General features: G+C 36.1%; 1 protein-coding gene across 2 annotated transcripts in view; it reads left to right on the top strand.

The window, feature by feature from the left end:
• DCC (DCC netrin 1 receptor) overlaps positions 1-15,072 on the top strand; it is a 1,006,514-nt gene that overhangs the window by 972,959 nt on the left and 18,483 nt on the right. For both annotated transcript variants that reach the window (XM_090285089.1, XM_090285088.1), the window contains exon 27: positions 6,493-6,705. In XM_090285089.1, the coding sequence (XP_090141215.1) occupies positions 6,493-6,705 (213 nt within the window). The remainder of the gene's footprint in view (positions 1-6,492; positions 6,706-15,072) is intronic.

Genomic DNA, 15,072 nt, shown 5'->3' with positions numbered 1-15,072 from the left:
AAACACAGAGTATATTCTTGTATTATTATTTATTAATTATTATATTATTTTCCATACGAACAGCTTTAAACTCACTTTTGCCCCATTTTGTATATTTTTGGTCCTTTGTCATAAATTAATTGACCGTACATGCATAGGTTTGTTTCTGAGCTCCCCATCCTGTACCATTAATCTATATTTTATGACAATATCATACTGTTTTGATCACTATAGCTTTGTGATATACAGAATTCCCTCCCTCATCGGGGTTATTATGTTCTAGACTCCCCCGTGAAGTAGAAACCTTACATTTATTCTACACTCTTAAACCTAAGTAACTTTAACAACATACGTATACAGTACCGCAAAATCCCACGATATAGCAAAAAATCCACAATAAATAATTAAATATAATATTTTTAAAAATCGCATAATACAGTGAGGCCGCAATCAGTGAACCGCAATATAGTGAGGGACTACTGTACTGTAGATCAAAATCAGGAACTATGATGGCTTCAGTTTTGTTCTTATGATTGGTTTGACATGTTTGGGGCCTTTAGTGGTTCCATTCAAATTTTAGGTATTTTTTTTTTTTCCTGTGAAAAATATCATTGAATAGGGGTCACATTGAATTTGTAGATCACTTTGGGTAATATGGACATTTTAACAATAATAATTATTTAATTGATGAGCATGGAATATCTTTTCATTTGTTTGTGTCTTCTTCAATTTCATATATCAATACCTTTTAGTTTTCAGTGTATAGATCTTTCCCTTTTTAATTATATTTGATTCTAAGTATTTTATTTTTTGATGCTAGTGTAAATGAGATTGTATTCTTATTTTTTTCTGACAGTTTGTGTCAATATATATAAATACAACTAATTTTTGTCTATTGATTTTGTATCCTGTTAGTAGTATTTCATTTGTTTGAAGAAATGTGGAAATGGAGGGACTCTCAAGCTATTATATCTACCCTGAAGATTTTTTCCTGTATTATTTGACTTCTTTCCCTTCAAGCACAGCATTTTTAAATCAATTTTATGGCTTTCTTCTCTTAGTTAAGAACAGGTGACTCAGCAGCTCATGTGACATAGGAAGTTTTGTAATAGATAAGATGCTAACAGCAATAAAATATATTTGTGAGGTAAGCTATATTTTTCCAACCAACAGGGACAACTCTAAGAAATCATAAATTGTCTAGATGTGGCAAGGTTAGAATTAAAAGGCATCAAAAGTCTGCCAAGAGATAATTAGATTTATTTTCCTTTTTCTCACTGCACACCATGCCTACAGAATGAAGTTGTATGCAAAAACTCAAGGGAAAATAGCCCCCCAAACCATGTCGGAGGGAACTAAATGAGAAAAAAGGTGGGAAGTCCCACAACCAAAAATTTCCAAATCCAAGGATAATTAGGAAGGTAATTTCTGAACCATAAAAATCCTTTCTTCAACTTCTGAAATAAACTCTCCCTAGCAGAAAAAAATTTCATAGTTTTAGTTGAGTTTTCTCATTGGATCATTGTCTACTGTATTCTTTTTATTTCATCTGTGCTCTCTAACTTTAAGAAGGAAATGTAGGAAGAATGTGTAAAATGACCTTTAGCTGTTCACTTCGGCAAGAGTGAGACAAGCCTAAGTTCACTACTTTTTTAAATTAACAATTAACTATTTTATTTTATTTGTAATGTGTTTCTGTAATTTCTTATTTTTTTTTAAGGCATATTCTCCTTCTGAAAATCCAGTATCCCACGTACTCTTTTCCTCTTGATTTGGTACAGTATGAGAAACTATCTCATTGAATTATGAGGGGAAGTGATTCCAAAAGTTAGAATTTAATGAAAAAGGAAAAAAAATGAACTAGTATAAAATTTGTTTTTATCTGTGGTTATGAACAGATATAAAATGTATTTATATCTGTGGTTAGAGTCTCATGTATCACTCTGGTGCAGAGCTTTAATAGTGTGGGAAGCTATGTGAATTTGGGAGCAGAGATACCTGCTGTCAATTAGGTTCACAGTCAATTTTGCTGTGAACCTAAAACTGCTCTAACAGAATAAGCTTTATTTTAAAAAGAAACAGATAAATAAATAAATACACTCAGTCTCTTTGTAGATTTTATTTTGTTGACATATTTAAAAGTAGGGATTATTAAATAAAGATAGTTATATAACTCTTACATAATATATAATATAAATATAAAATGTAATATAACAATTATATAAAATTATATAAAGGATTCTTAACATAGTGCTAATCTCAGTTAATTTTGAACCTCATTGAAAATCAAAAATCATAGACATTCTGCTCCTAGAAGATTTCATCGATTTATAAAATATACATTTAATCACAAAAGATTTTTTGAGCAAAGCCATGTGCAATGCAAAAGGAATAGGAACTGATATGTGTTTCCAAGTGATTGCTTTGAAAAAAAAGATAAGCACCCCCTTTTCTAGGAAACAAAATATTCTCTAAATCACTGTCAGAAACAGTTAACTTCCAGCCATTTAGTATCGGTTTCTAAATGCCTTGGAGAACGCTAAACATCCCTGTTCTCTCTCAAGCAGAAAACATTTCATGACTCTGGCTAGAGATGTTTTATTAGTCACCTTGAGAAACAGTAAAAGGCACACATAAAAAAAAAGAAAAATTTGTTCAAATGTGGAAACTCTTCTTCCTCCAACATTATCTGAAAGATCTTTGAGTTTTACAAGAGTTAAATCACTAAAACACTGCCCCCCAAAATACGTTACTTTCTGAAGTCACAAATAAAGCTGAATTTCTCTCCTGTCATAGAAAAGAAAGATATAGTATATTTACATTACAAACATTTGGTGATATATCAATAAAGCTTTATACAGTTTTGATAGACAAATACTTTCTTTCCTACCAATGCACTATAATTCTCCTCTTAGCCTCAACAGGCAAATTAACTGTCCTGGGGAAATAAGCAGCAGTGCTATCTTTTGAAAATTTCAACCAATAGATCGTCTTGAGGTTAAGTCTCTATAAAATTGGTACCCCTATTTCATCATCTTGGAAGCAGGTAGGTTGTAGTAAAAGTTAGGTAGGTGACTTTCATTTCCTTTCATGTTGAGCGTTGTCAGAGTGAAAAGGCTGGTTAACTTTATCCATGTTATTTTTCTGCTCCAGCTCTATCCAAAATTGGAAATTAACTAACAATGGGACTTAGATAAAATCTAGATAAAAATCAGCGGTGCAATAGAGTTCATGGATTTTTCTCTGACATCTAGGCTGTGAAGAACTGGCATTACTCAGAAATATTGCTCGATACTATTCTTCTCAAATTTATGAGGGTAGTGTGTTCCTAAAAGTGTTTGTGTGTCAAAGGGCCTTTGCTTAGTGTTATTGGAATGCTTTATTTCTTTCAAATATTATGATTTTAGATAGAAGAAAAATCCTCATTTTCGTAATATTTTTGCCAGTGATTCCATTGTAATTCTTTCTGTGTTGACATACATTTTTATGAAGCGCCCTGAGATTTGACTTCGCTGCATACTTGTATGCTATTTGTGCAATGCATTTCTACTACTATATTTCATCGTTTGAAAACAAGGACCTTGCCAGGACATGTTTGTCTCTTGTTTTACTCTCTGAATTGTAGGGAGGCTGCACTTCATGGGCAGAAGGTTTTCTTTGCTTTCGGAGCTCTTAGCACGGCTAAATGTCATGTCGTGAGCCAATCTGTTTCGCATAGGTGTCCTCAGTCTGGTGCCTGAACTGGCCAAGAGGGCTCATCTGAAATGAGAGCTTCTCTCCAGTGGAGCAGATGATGTTATGTTTGTTTAAGAGTTTTCACTGCCCTAAATGTCAGCCAGATCTGAACAGCATTCTTTTGCTCCATGTAAAATATAAAAATTGTGAATTTTATGTAGAATTCTATACCATGTCCCTTGTGCTAGGTTATTAAGCAAAATTGTCATTTTGAACAAAACAAAAATGGTCCCTTATGACTTACTGATATAGTTGTAAGGATGGGCCCTTCCATTCCTCACCCAGAGAATTAGATGAGGCACATTCCTTTTCACTCTTCGTGGTACTAGGATTGACTCAGTAAAGAGCTGGTCAGTCACTATCAAGCCGCTACTACTTCCCTCAGAGTCAAGAACCACATTGTGGTGTTTCCAGCGGGAATCATGGTGGTAGGTGAAAACCTGGGGATGAAAGACTGGGCAAGGCACACAGAGAAATTTTATTTATAGATGCTGATGAGTGATGCCATTAAAGGGAAGGAGAATGGGAGCAGCCTCCAAATACTCAGCAACATCATCAGCCCCCCAGTACTCAGCAACATCACCAGCATTCATGTGAAGCTTGAGGTTTTAAAGAAACTAAATTTCAGAAAACAAAGTATGCATGTAAATTTTATTAAAGTTATGATTACAATATATTTTAACATCAATCTCTTTCATTTCAAAAAGTTAGAAGAAATAAGAAAAATATGATAGAAGGAATAAAGAAAAGAAAAAGTCATAAAATATTACTTCTTTTATGGCAAAGCAGTTTTAAAAATATGATGTGAATTAATTGCAATCCATATTTAATAGAAGAAATTACTTATGGCAGATTTCTGAGGAAAATTGCAAAATTTCTTTCCTCAGAGAGGTATGTTTATATGATGATATGGACCCTTTAATAAAAACCAGCCCATTGGTAATGAAGAGGGACTTAGATATATGTCCCTGATGCTGCTTCTCTCTGATCTAGAGTGGAGTGGTATTTTATTTTTATTTGGACAAGTGAACATTAGTAATTTTCTCCTTTAGACTAAATATGAGTCTAGACTAAAACCTGGATATTTGTCTTTGTCTCTGAAACTGTGTTATAAACCCTCAGGTTACACAATCTTGATTGAACACAAGCATACACATTCATCTCCCCTTTACATTCTCACAAGCATGTAGAATTTGGGTCCTTATGAAACCTACCTAAAGACCCATCCCTTTTGCCCTTATATAAGAACTGCCATCACCAAGAATGGGCCATAGTGTTTTCCTTGCACCCCTTGAAATTTGGTCTCTCTCATCCATCTTTGATAGGACTTCCTAGCTTAGAAATAACTTACTTCTGTTCAAACCCCTCTTGCCCCCAGATCTATCTACTTTGCTCTTTGGCTGCATTTTTTCTTGTTTGGAGAGCTGTTGTGGGGTTTTTTCCCAAGTCTTTGCTGTTGCTACGTTGCTACACCCTGTCCTCAGCCAACCCTTTATCTCCGTACCTCCATCTTTGAATGGGGTGAGCCTGAAGGTTCCTAAGTGACCCAGGGGCCCTCTAACCCTGTCTGAATATAGAAAAATGAGTTTTAATATCAAATGCCTTTGAAGGCACATTTTCCTTTTGCATATCTTTGATATTATGCCTTGTACTTTGGTATCTTTAATCTATACTCCCTTCAGGATTATCAGATTTTTTTTCTATCTCCTCTCTCCTTTGCTGACCTCACTGAGCCTCCCAGAGAGTTGCCTCAAAATTATCTCACAAACTAATTATCTTGAAATAGTTCCTGGTTAAAATTTATCTTTCAAACGTGAGATGTTATCTTATATCACTGCATTTTTTTCAACTTACCCAATAAAACTTTCTGAAGAAATAAATCATCAGAAATACTCTTACCAACACTTCTACCTACTATGCGGCTCTTTCCATGTCCAATTTAACTTGAACCTTTTGACTTTGACTTTGAATGAATAAAGTCAAGTCACAGTGTCCTTGGCACAGGAAACCTCTTTGCCAATATTTAAGTCCATTCAACTGTGTTCTCTGGAGAAAAGGTGTGTTCCCTTATGTAAAGTTGTCTAAATACCCAAAGGCTGTCACAGATGACTATGTAACACCCCTTTAACAATAGCAATCTGACTGCAGATTGCAAGGTTTGCTACAAAAGTGAAAAATTATAATTCTGCATTCATGCAACTTGTCCCAGCAAAGTCATCTCTTAGGTAACTTTTTAACTTGATGTGCTTCCATTTTGTTATGGAAGATAATGATAGGGGTATTATTTGTATTGTTTCATTAGCAATGCCTTTAACACCTGGTAACTGATTCATCTGATAGTTAGCATGGCATGTTTAAATCACAGACAAATTGGTATATTGGCTGGTGGATAATAGTGCAGCTGTAGCTGGGTTTGGTACATTGAATTTCACTGCCTGCCACTTATGAAGGGAGAGATAACTCCTTTCCCTCACTTCATCACTTATGATTACAGGTCCCAGACAGTTTGGGCAATATAGTGAGTGCTGTATATATTTTACTACTCTTCCTGAAAAAGAGATTCCTGTCTTGGTAGCTCTATTTCTATTGTTTAAAGGGGCAGTGCTATCATATCCCATAAATATATGAAGAAGAATGAGGTTGTTCATAACTTGAAGAAGTGATTGGTCAGATCCTAGCATATCATTCTGAACTGATCCTGGGGCCCTGCAGCTGATATAGTAGAAGAAAGCTTTGTCCAGGAATGATGATGAGTGGATTTTCTTGTCTCCACTGCAGCGGTGAATGAAGGACCAAGCACCCAACAGCCACCCATGCTGCCCCCAGCACAGCCTGAGCATCCCAGCAGTGAGGAGGTACCAAGTAGAACCATCCCCACAGCCTGCGTTCGACCAACTCATCCACTCCGCAGCTTTGCTAACCCCTTGCTACCTCCACCAATGAGTGCAATAGAACCGAAAGTCCCTTACACACCGCTTTTGTCTCAGCCAGGTAAAGTGCCTGTTTTGTTTTGTTTGTTTGTTTGTTTTAACATTGAAAATAGTTGTTATCATTGATGCCTCTACTTAAGTGAGTGAGGGTTCCTGAGAAGGCCTGAAGCAACGTGTTCTCCACGGTGATTAGGTGCTCATATCTGGTACTGATGTTTGCGGTGCGGTTCTTAAGTACCTGTCTTAAAAGCAGCTGGCTCGTTGTAGGTGCCCTTCATTCCTTCAGAAAGTTGTTCGTTAATCCTGAAGGTCAGTCAAGTACTTTTAACATGGGTTGTAGGTCTGCCTGCTAGAGAATGTTGGGAAAGTTCCTGGTTCTGCCATCTGCCACAAGGGTCCTCAGATTTTAAGACTAGACTGCAAAACTGGAGTTAGAGGTACAGAAGTCTGCAAACCACCTTTTAGAGAAAAGCATGTAATCTCATAATTCTGTTTTGTGCTTTTCAATAGTCATCTTTGGGATTCTTATTCCAGAGTTCCGGGCCCAGAGAGGAGTGTCAGAACCAGGGTGGAGTCCAGCTCCCTAATCTGAGAAATAAAGAAACTAAACTGTAGACAGATAGGAAGTAACATCTCTATGATACCTTTCTAAGAATATCATCTGGCAGAGATACGAGCCAGAGACCCCAGTTTCCAGTGATGTGTTCATTTTGTTATCTCAGATGGCATCCAGTGGGGCTGAATCAGAACTTCTTTTGTTTCTGTTAGGAATTTGGGGGGTGGAGGGAGAGAGAAAAGAAGAAGTAAAGAAGAGGAGGAGGAGGGGGAAGAGCTGGAGGGTTAGCAACAGATACATAGGATGAAAGATGGATCAATAGATAGATAAGTAGTTCCATAAAGAGCTGTATAGTGCTTAAAATTATTTGAAAGATTAGAATAATTCTAATGACCCCAAATATAAGACATGAGATAGTAAAGTCAGTGGTTCCAAGGAAATAGAGGAGACCCCTTCGTAGACGAAGGCAGCTGGACTGGCCAATCCACCGTTGTGCAAAAGCATTTGAGGAAGTTTCGTTACTTAGATTCATACCCACAGCATTTTTTGTCACTGTGTGAGGGCACAGGCCTCACGATGACTGCAAAAACCAGGACCAATGAGACTGCAATGATGAATATTATCTTTATATTGATACTAAGAAGGTATTCTGTTCCTGGCATCATGTTAATTAATTTGTGCGCATCACTTCCGACGTTGTCGACATTCGCGTGGTCTGGAGCTGCCAGAGCCTGAGAGGCGGGGAGTGGTACAGGGGACGTGCGGGCTTCCACTGCTTGGGATGCACATCGCACATCTGGCCTGTGTGTAGGCGAGATGGCAGGTTAAGTGCAACTACTAACTTACCCATATGGAACATGGGCTATGTGGCTGGCATGCTTCTGAAGACCGGGACCATTGCCCTGGCCCTTCAGGACAACTTTATGAGGTCGCTGCTTTAGACTTGAAGGAGCATATTTAAGTCTCCATAGCAAGTGGATGATGGGGCATCTTTTCCCACTCTTTGCAGAAAGCATGGGTTCTGACCTTTTAGAAACTCACTTCTACCTCTTAGTTTGTGTCCATTTAGTGACAAAAACAAAGCGGAACTTTTTAAAATCTATCAAATTAAATTATCCCAAAACTGGTAAAAAGAAAAAAATTGAAAACATCTGAAATAATTCTAGTTAAGTGACACCACTTCCTCACACACTTTCTTTTTCTTTAAGTACATTCAGTACACAATATTTTATTAGTTATATTAGTCTCAGGTCTATAATGTAGTGAATTATTTGACATTTTTATACCTTATAATGTGATCAGCCCACTAATTCTAGTAATCACCTGTCACTGTGAAAACTTACCACAATATTATTGACTACTTTCTGCTTCTTCACTCACATTTTAATGAGGAAACATGAGATTTACCTATCCTATGCTGAAGAACACTAATTTTTATAATATCAAAGAAACTAAAGTACTATAGTACTTCATACTGTTCACTATTTTCTCTACTTGCAAGTAAACTATTTTTTTTTTTAGCAACTATGTTATACAGAGGGAAAAAACTAAAAATGATACTCTGAAGTCGATTTTAAATGAAAATTTTATTGTGGTAATGCTTGGTTTGGAGCACAAGGTTTGAAAATCAACTCATCCTCCAGAGATCTATGATAACAAACTGACCCAAAATAAGTAATTTTAGAAAGAACACCCAACAATACACAGAACAAAGCAACGGCATTGTTACTCACCAGTTATTATTTTCTTATAGTTACAAAAATATTAAAGCTGCCCTAAACAAATTCTGACATAATGTGGCATAAGTCAGTGTATTTTGCTTTTAAAAGCTAAATAGAGTGGTTCTTCTATCTCTACACCTATTCTCTGAAAGTGCATTAGAAGAACCATCCTCTGATCTAATGTCACATGGGCAAGACATTTTCTTTTATTCTCATTAAATATTTATGAGCTCTCTTTTGTTTTACTATCACTCTTGTTTTTGTTTGAACTATTCTTTAAAAAGCCATACCTGCTCTCATATTTTCCAATATCTGTGGCTTGAGTATTGAGGTTGATTTTATATTTTTCATAGTTTCCCTTTAAATTCCCCCTCCCCCACTCACCCTGAGGCACATCCGCCCTCACTCTGGAATTGTTAAATGCCTTTTCCTTTCACGTTTCTCTTCATTGTCTCCCTGTGATTCCAGTTCATTTCATAATGTCTTACCTCATGATTTTCAAATAAGTTCTTTCTGCATTGCTCCTGACATGTGGTAAATAGTATGCTTTTAAGAAAGGGCTGATGTTTACTTATTCTAATAGAAAAAGAAAATTAGCAAACTGACAAATGTATTAGCTGTGACATTAACTACATGCTTCTCAGCGTAAAAGATGAAATACTTAGAGCTTTCAACAAATTTTAATTCTAAGAAAATCATTACTTTAGTCAAACTGATTGATGAAGTAAAGTCATTCTCTTGTCGGCTTAAAAAATATATCTCAAATAATTTTTCTCTGGATTTCACAATAAAGCACTGCGTAATTACTAATGAATTTATTTTTGCTTACTACAAGTAATTTCTTTAGAGTATGGTAACGTGAAACATTGCTATAATTTTTAAAGATTATGCCAAATGCAAAGCTCCTTCTGCTTTTAAACCTTTCAAATTAGGATCAATGAAGATGCGCCTTCCCTGTTCACATTCCGGTGTGTGGTTTTTCATGGACATCATTGATTTGTGCCTCGGTTTGCCTTCCAATAAGACATGCAGAGCTATGTTTGCAGCAGTTATATATGAGGCATAGGGCCGTGCATACTATACAGTAGTGATCGCCATGGAGTGGCAGAGAACTTTGCGCTATTTCTATCATACGCGGTCATTAGAAAGTCATCTTGTTTTCATGACTGAAATTCCACCTACCTGAAGACACAGACACATCCCTTCATGTTTCGCCCCTTCCACCTGCTGAATTAGAAGTTTAGCTTACTAGACTGGGGTATTTTATGGTGTTTCTTGCAATTTCATCATCACCTCGTGACAAAGCGGTTCCGCTTCCTAATGCTTCATCGACAGACGTGAATAACTGTGCCGTCTTTCCCCATTACAGGGAGGCTGCGATCACCACGCTTTGCAAATCACAGAGGTGGACACAGGAGTGATTTGGCTCAGTCTCCTTTCAGGTTAAATAGAAAATGTTTGATGGAGTGTTGGGCTTATGGCACTATAGATCTGACATAAATCTTACCAAGGGCCAAGATAGGGTGCTTTTTTTCCCTTCACTGGTGAAAATTCCTTTTAGCTGTGAAATGATCAGCTGCACTTTAAATGAACCTGGATTAGGAGATCGTTTGTCTTCAGGGGCTGTAATTCTAAAGGGAAAGAAAATGTGACCTCTTAAATAGTGACTTTTATATCATCACACTATTTTACATCACAAGCCCCCAGAGGTCTTGCATCTTTGTAAAGCTGTGTAAGTGCATATACACATTGCATTTCTATACATTTTTATTTATAAAAGCAAACACCTAGGACACTCTCTTCTTTTCAATTTTCTAGGGATCAATATGTCAGTGGACATGACAAGACCAAAACTCACTTCATTGTACTGCGAAATTGAGTTTGATTTTCCCTCTGCAAATTGTGGCATGTGCTTCAATTTGTTTGAGGACAGAGGACAAGGAGTGGGTGGAGGCGGTTGGAGGGGACAGAAAAGGCATTTGATTTATATTATATGGCTGGTTGGGAAATCATGTGTTCCTGCTATAGCCTGATCTTTTTGACAGGCCTCATTTCAGTAAATATGCTATCACACAAAACTGCCCGTAAATTACTATAATACATTAATACAATTGCTTTCCCTGAGCCACTTGTAGGCCAGCATTGGGGTGCTCATCAAAGATGCCACATGAGTGTACCATTCTGCTGACATCAATCAGAGGAAGAGGTCATGGGAGATCAGACATCCTTTAGCAGGTGAAACAAGAGGGTCACTTTTCAGGCCAGTCTGATCAAATAAATCATTGGCACAGCGAAGCAGGAAAGATATGTTGATTTGGCAGTATTCGAGCCAATAACACCAATCGTTCTAGTGTGGAAAATTAAACTAACACCTTTGAAAATTTCACATGATATGTAAGCTCACTTGTGTGTCTTTTGTTTTGGTAGCTCCTCGAAATTGTCCTGTTCTTATTCCTAAATGATGTGTTTACTAGATGAACTTTGATTTGTTTTGGTCTAGTCATCCTTAAGTATCTCTCGGTAAAACATCATTAAGTTAAATTTGCCTTATATATCACCAATATTAGTGACTCTGGAACCTACCTGGTATTTTAATAAATCACTGTGTCCTCTATTACGGTGTTCTAGTACATAAATAGAAAACAGCTCTGCTAATTATCTCAGAGAGGGAAACAAATCATAGAGAATTCTTTACAAGGAATCTGTGTGACTGTTGCCTCATTTATAGATGGCAAAGCTGAGGCCTGAAAGGTAAAGCAGTTTGCCCAAGGTCAATAATTGAGCTAATGGCTAAAATGTAAAGAACTCAAAACAATATAACATTGGAGAAAAACAAAGGATTTTATTTAGCTTTCTTGTGACATGAACATTTATTCTAGAATTGACTTTTTTTCCCCTACAAAAGGGGTCCTTGGAGGATCCTAATTATTAAACATTCCTCAAAAATAATTTTTTTGTGACAGGTATATTGATTTAGCTTAATATTTGAGTAAATGTTGTATTCTTTTATGTAAGCTAGATGGGGTAAGTCCTTATAGCAAGAGTAGTGACTAGCCAAGTACTTGGGAATAGCCCCAATCTGTCTTAAACGCACCTGACCAACCTGCCAATAGTCCTTTACAGAAGGCAAGGGGCCGGGAAGCTGATATTTGTTGCTTTCAGTACCATGTCCTAAGGGCAGCCTAGGTCTGGAGTCTAATAATAAATATAAAGATAAGCAGAAGGAGGTATGAAGTGAAGATAAAAGTTAATGCACGTGAGAACATTATCAGATTGTGCCTTAGAGAGTGTGAGAATCAATGAGACTGAAAAACATAAACGAATGATTTGGGGGGGGGGGGAATTGCAAAAAACTTTTGGGAGGAGGGAGTGGATGACCACAGTTGAGTCAAAATTTGAGTCCTTTTGATCACTATTTTTCCAGTTGCAAAAAAGAGAAAATATTGCACCAGTAATCACTATATTATATATATGATTGAGGCTAATTATCAACTTAATAGACAATTAAACTTGAAGGTTAAAGGATTGATTTGCCATCTATGTAATCATAAGATAAAAACATTTTTAAATCTATTTTCAAAACTTTATTACCTACTAAACTATATAATTTGAAACATATAATTTAGTAAGAACATCCTTGGATTATGCGGAGGAGTGGGTGACAGAGAGTGGGGAGGGTAAGGGTGAGCAATAGGTTGTTTTCAAAGCAGAAAATATTCCAAATATTCCTTTCCCATTTTCTAAGATCTTCATAAGGCACATGGTTAACTACTACAATATAGGTTTTGTTAGTTATGAAATATCTTGAGGATCAAAGTGTCTTTTTAAAAATCATCTTAGGTAAAATTAAGGTCGAAGCGTTGATTCTATCACCTTTTATTGTTTATTGAGGTCAGTTCGAAGTGAATTCATCCCTACATGAGAAACAACTATAATCACCATTATAAATGCAGAGATAGATATTCAGAGGGGCTGAATAACTTATAACTGTTACAAGATCATGTGTCATTATTCTTGGAACCTTTACACATAATGGACACTCAGTCAATATTTGTTGAGTTTTTCAGAATAGGATAATAAAGGTAAGAGCCAAAAATTGAATTCATGTCTTCAGTTTTAAGTCCAATGATGATTTTAGGTGAAACAAGGCAACTGGAGAGTCAGGAAAAAGATTAGATATTGATGATAAATGCAGATAAGATAAAATGATTTCCAAAACCATGAGCATTTGATTATAAAATGCTAAGTGTTCCAAACTATAAATAACACCTTATGCTACAGCAACATTAAATTGCATGGAGTGGAAAAGCATTATGAAAGCATGACCTCTGGAAATTCTATTTAATAATTTAACTTTAGTAAAATAAATAGATACAGTGACATCCATAGTACAATGGAAAAGAATAACATCCACTTTGTTCCTAAAACCAGGGAGTACAGTGCAGTGGAAATATAGAGTATTGAGGATTAATCTCTCCATTATGCCAGTTAAGGAATTGATTTTACTCCCCCAATCCTACTTATCCTCATCTGTGAAATTAGTCTTTCCTCTTTAAAAGGTATGAAACATACTAAACTCTAATGATCGTAATTACTGCAGAAATAAGGGTGTATATTCTCTCTGTAATTTTTTTGTGCTTTGTGAAATAGTATGAATAAGAGAGAGATTTTTATTTAAATAAGGATTCTAAGCAATTGACAGAGTTCTTTATAGTTTATCAATTAGTGTCAGGTTCTGGTTGCTTTCTTTAGAAGCAGAGAGAAATTTTGAAAGAAACAAATAAAAACTGCTCACATAAAGCTACATGTTAATGGACTATTGAAAATGTGCTGTGAGGAATCTAACACAATGAAAACAAATCTGTGTTAAAATAAAGTGAGAATTTAACCATCAGCAAAGTATTTCTAAAGATATGACCTATAACATCTAAGAGAATGTGTAAAAACATTTAAAGCTGCACTTCTGAATGCTTATAACTTTTATCTTACTGGCAGAGACTTAACGAAGAATTCCAATGCCATGTTAAACATCTTGTGTATTTTACAGCATTGACTTTCATCATAGACTTGCAGGATTGATGTTCTTATCACCAGAATCTATTTATTGAAATGTCAAAGCTTGCAGAAGAGAATACCTTTATCATTTGTGGTAAAGGGAATTTTAACAAGCTTTGGTTTTTTGGGTTAGGTTTTTTTGTTTGTTTGTTTGTTTTTTGGTAAAAAAATGATAAGCCCAATTGATTTCAAAATAAAAGTCATATTATGACATAATTGCATATTAGAAGCTTATAAGAATAATAGAACTTGAAATGACTGCTCTTTTCAATCTCCTCCAAATTGTCCTCTTAAATATTCTTTCACATTTTCTGTTTTCTTACCCAGATGTTTGTATCTTTCTACTTCTGTGATCACCTGAGTCATGGTTTTTAATAGAAATGGCATATTTAACACTCCAATAATACGTGAGTCTAGTATATAAATGAGCCGAGAATGCTAATTTAACCTGTAGTTTCAGTTGGTGTTCCATTTAAAATCATAGAGATGTGTTTGTTTATTTTATTTTGGGGCCACTCCCTGGAGTGGTACCTTAGTTAGGTAATAGAAACAGGCTGTCCATGCACACAGCCCTGAGCTGATGCCTGCTGCAGTGCAGAGTGCAAAGCAGAATGCTGTTGCTATGGCACAATGAGGGTCCCACCAATATTCTGGGTCTCCCCACAGGCAAGAGCAACATGTGACTGAAAGAACACTTTACTAGAGGAAACTTACAAAACTCCACTAGGACTCAACTCCCTAATTATTGGCTGGGTTAGCCTTCGTTAAAGCCATTTAACCCCTTGGTGCTTCAATTTCCCACAGCTATAAACAGGGAAAGTAAAATGTAGTCTGGAAAAGGTGGGTTTCATTTTCTTTGAGGAGTTAAAGCATGTTAACATGAGTTATACTAGTTAAAAATGTTAGCACCGAATTCAGGAACTTCTGATTTGCTATAATTAGGAACCACATTTACCTTATAAATTTGGCCCACTGAAGTCTCAAATGCCATAGTTATGAAGCAGTAGGATCATGTGGAATGAGATTTACAATAAATTTTAATAGTTCGATGGCTGGTGAAACAAGATCTAACTCTCAAGTGTTGTATTCCACCACA

The sequence above is a fragment of the Furipterus horrens genome, unplaced genomic scaffold (genome assembly GCF_987537825.1).
Source record: "Furipterus horrens unplaced genomic scaffold, mFurHor1.1.pri manual_scaffold_8, whole genome shotgun sequence".
NCBI classification, from domain to species: Eukaryota; Metazoa; Chordata; class Mammalia; order Chiroptera; family Furipteridae; genus Furipterus; species Furipterus horrens.
The sequence above is the reverse complement of the archived record's forward strand: the minus strand, read 5'-3'. Positions and strand labels throughout refer to the sequence as shown.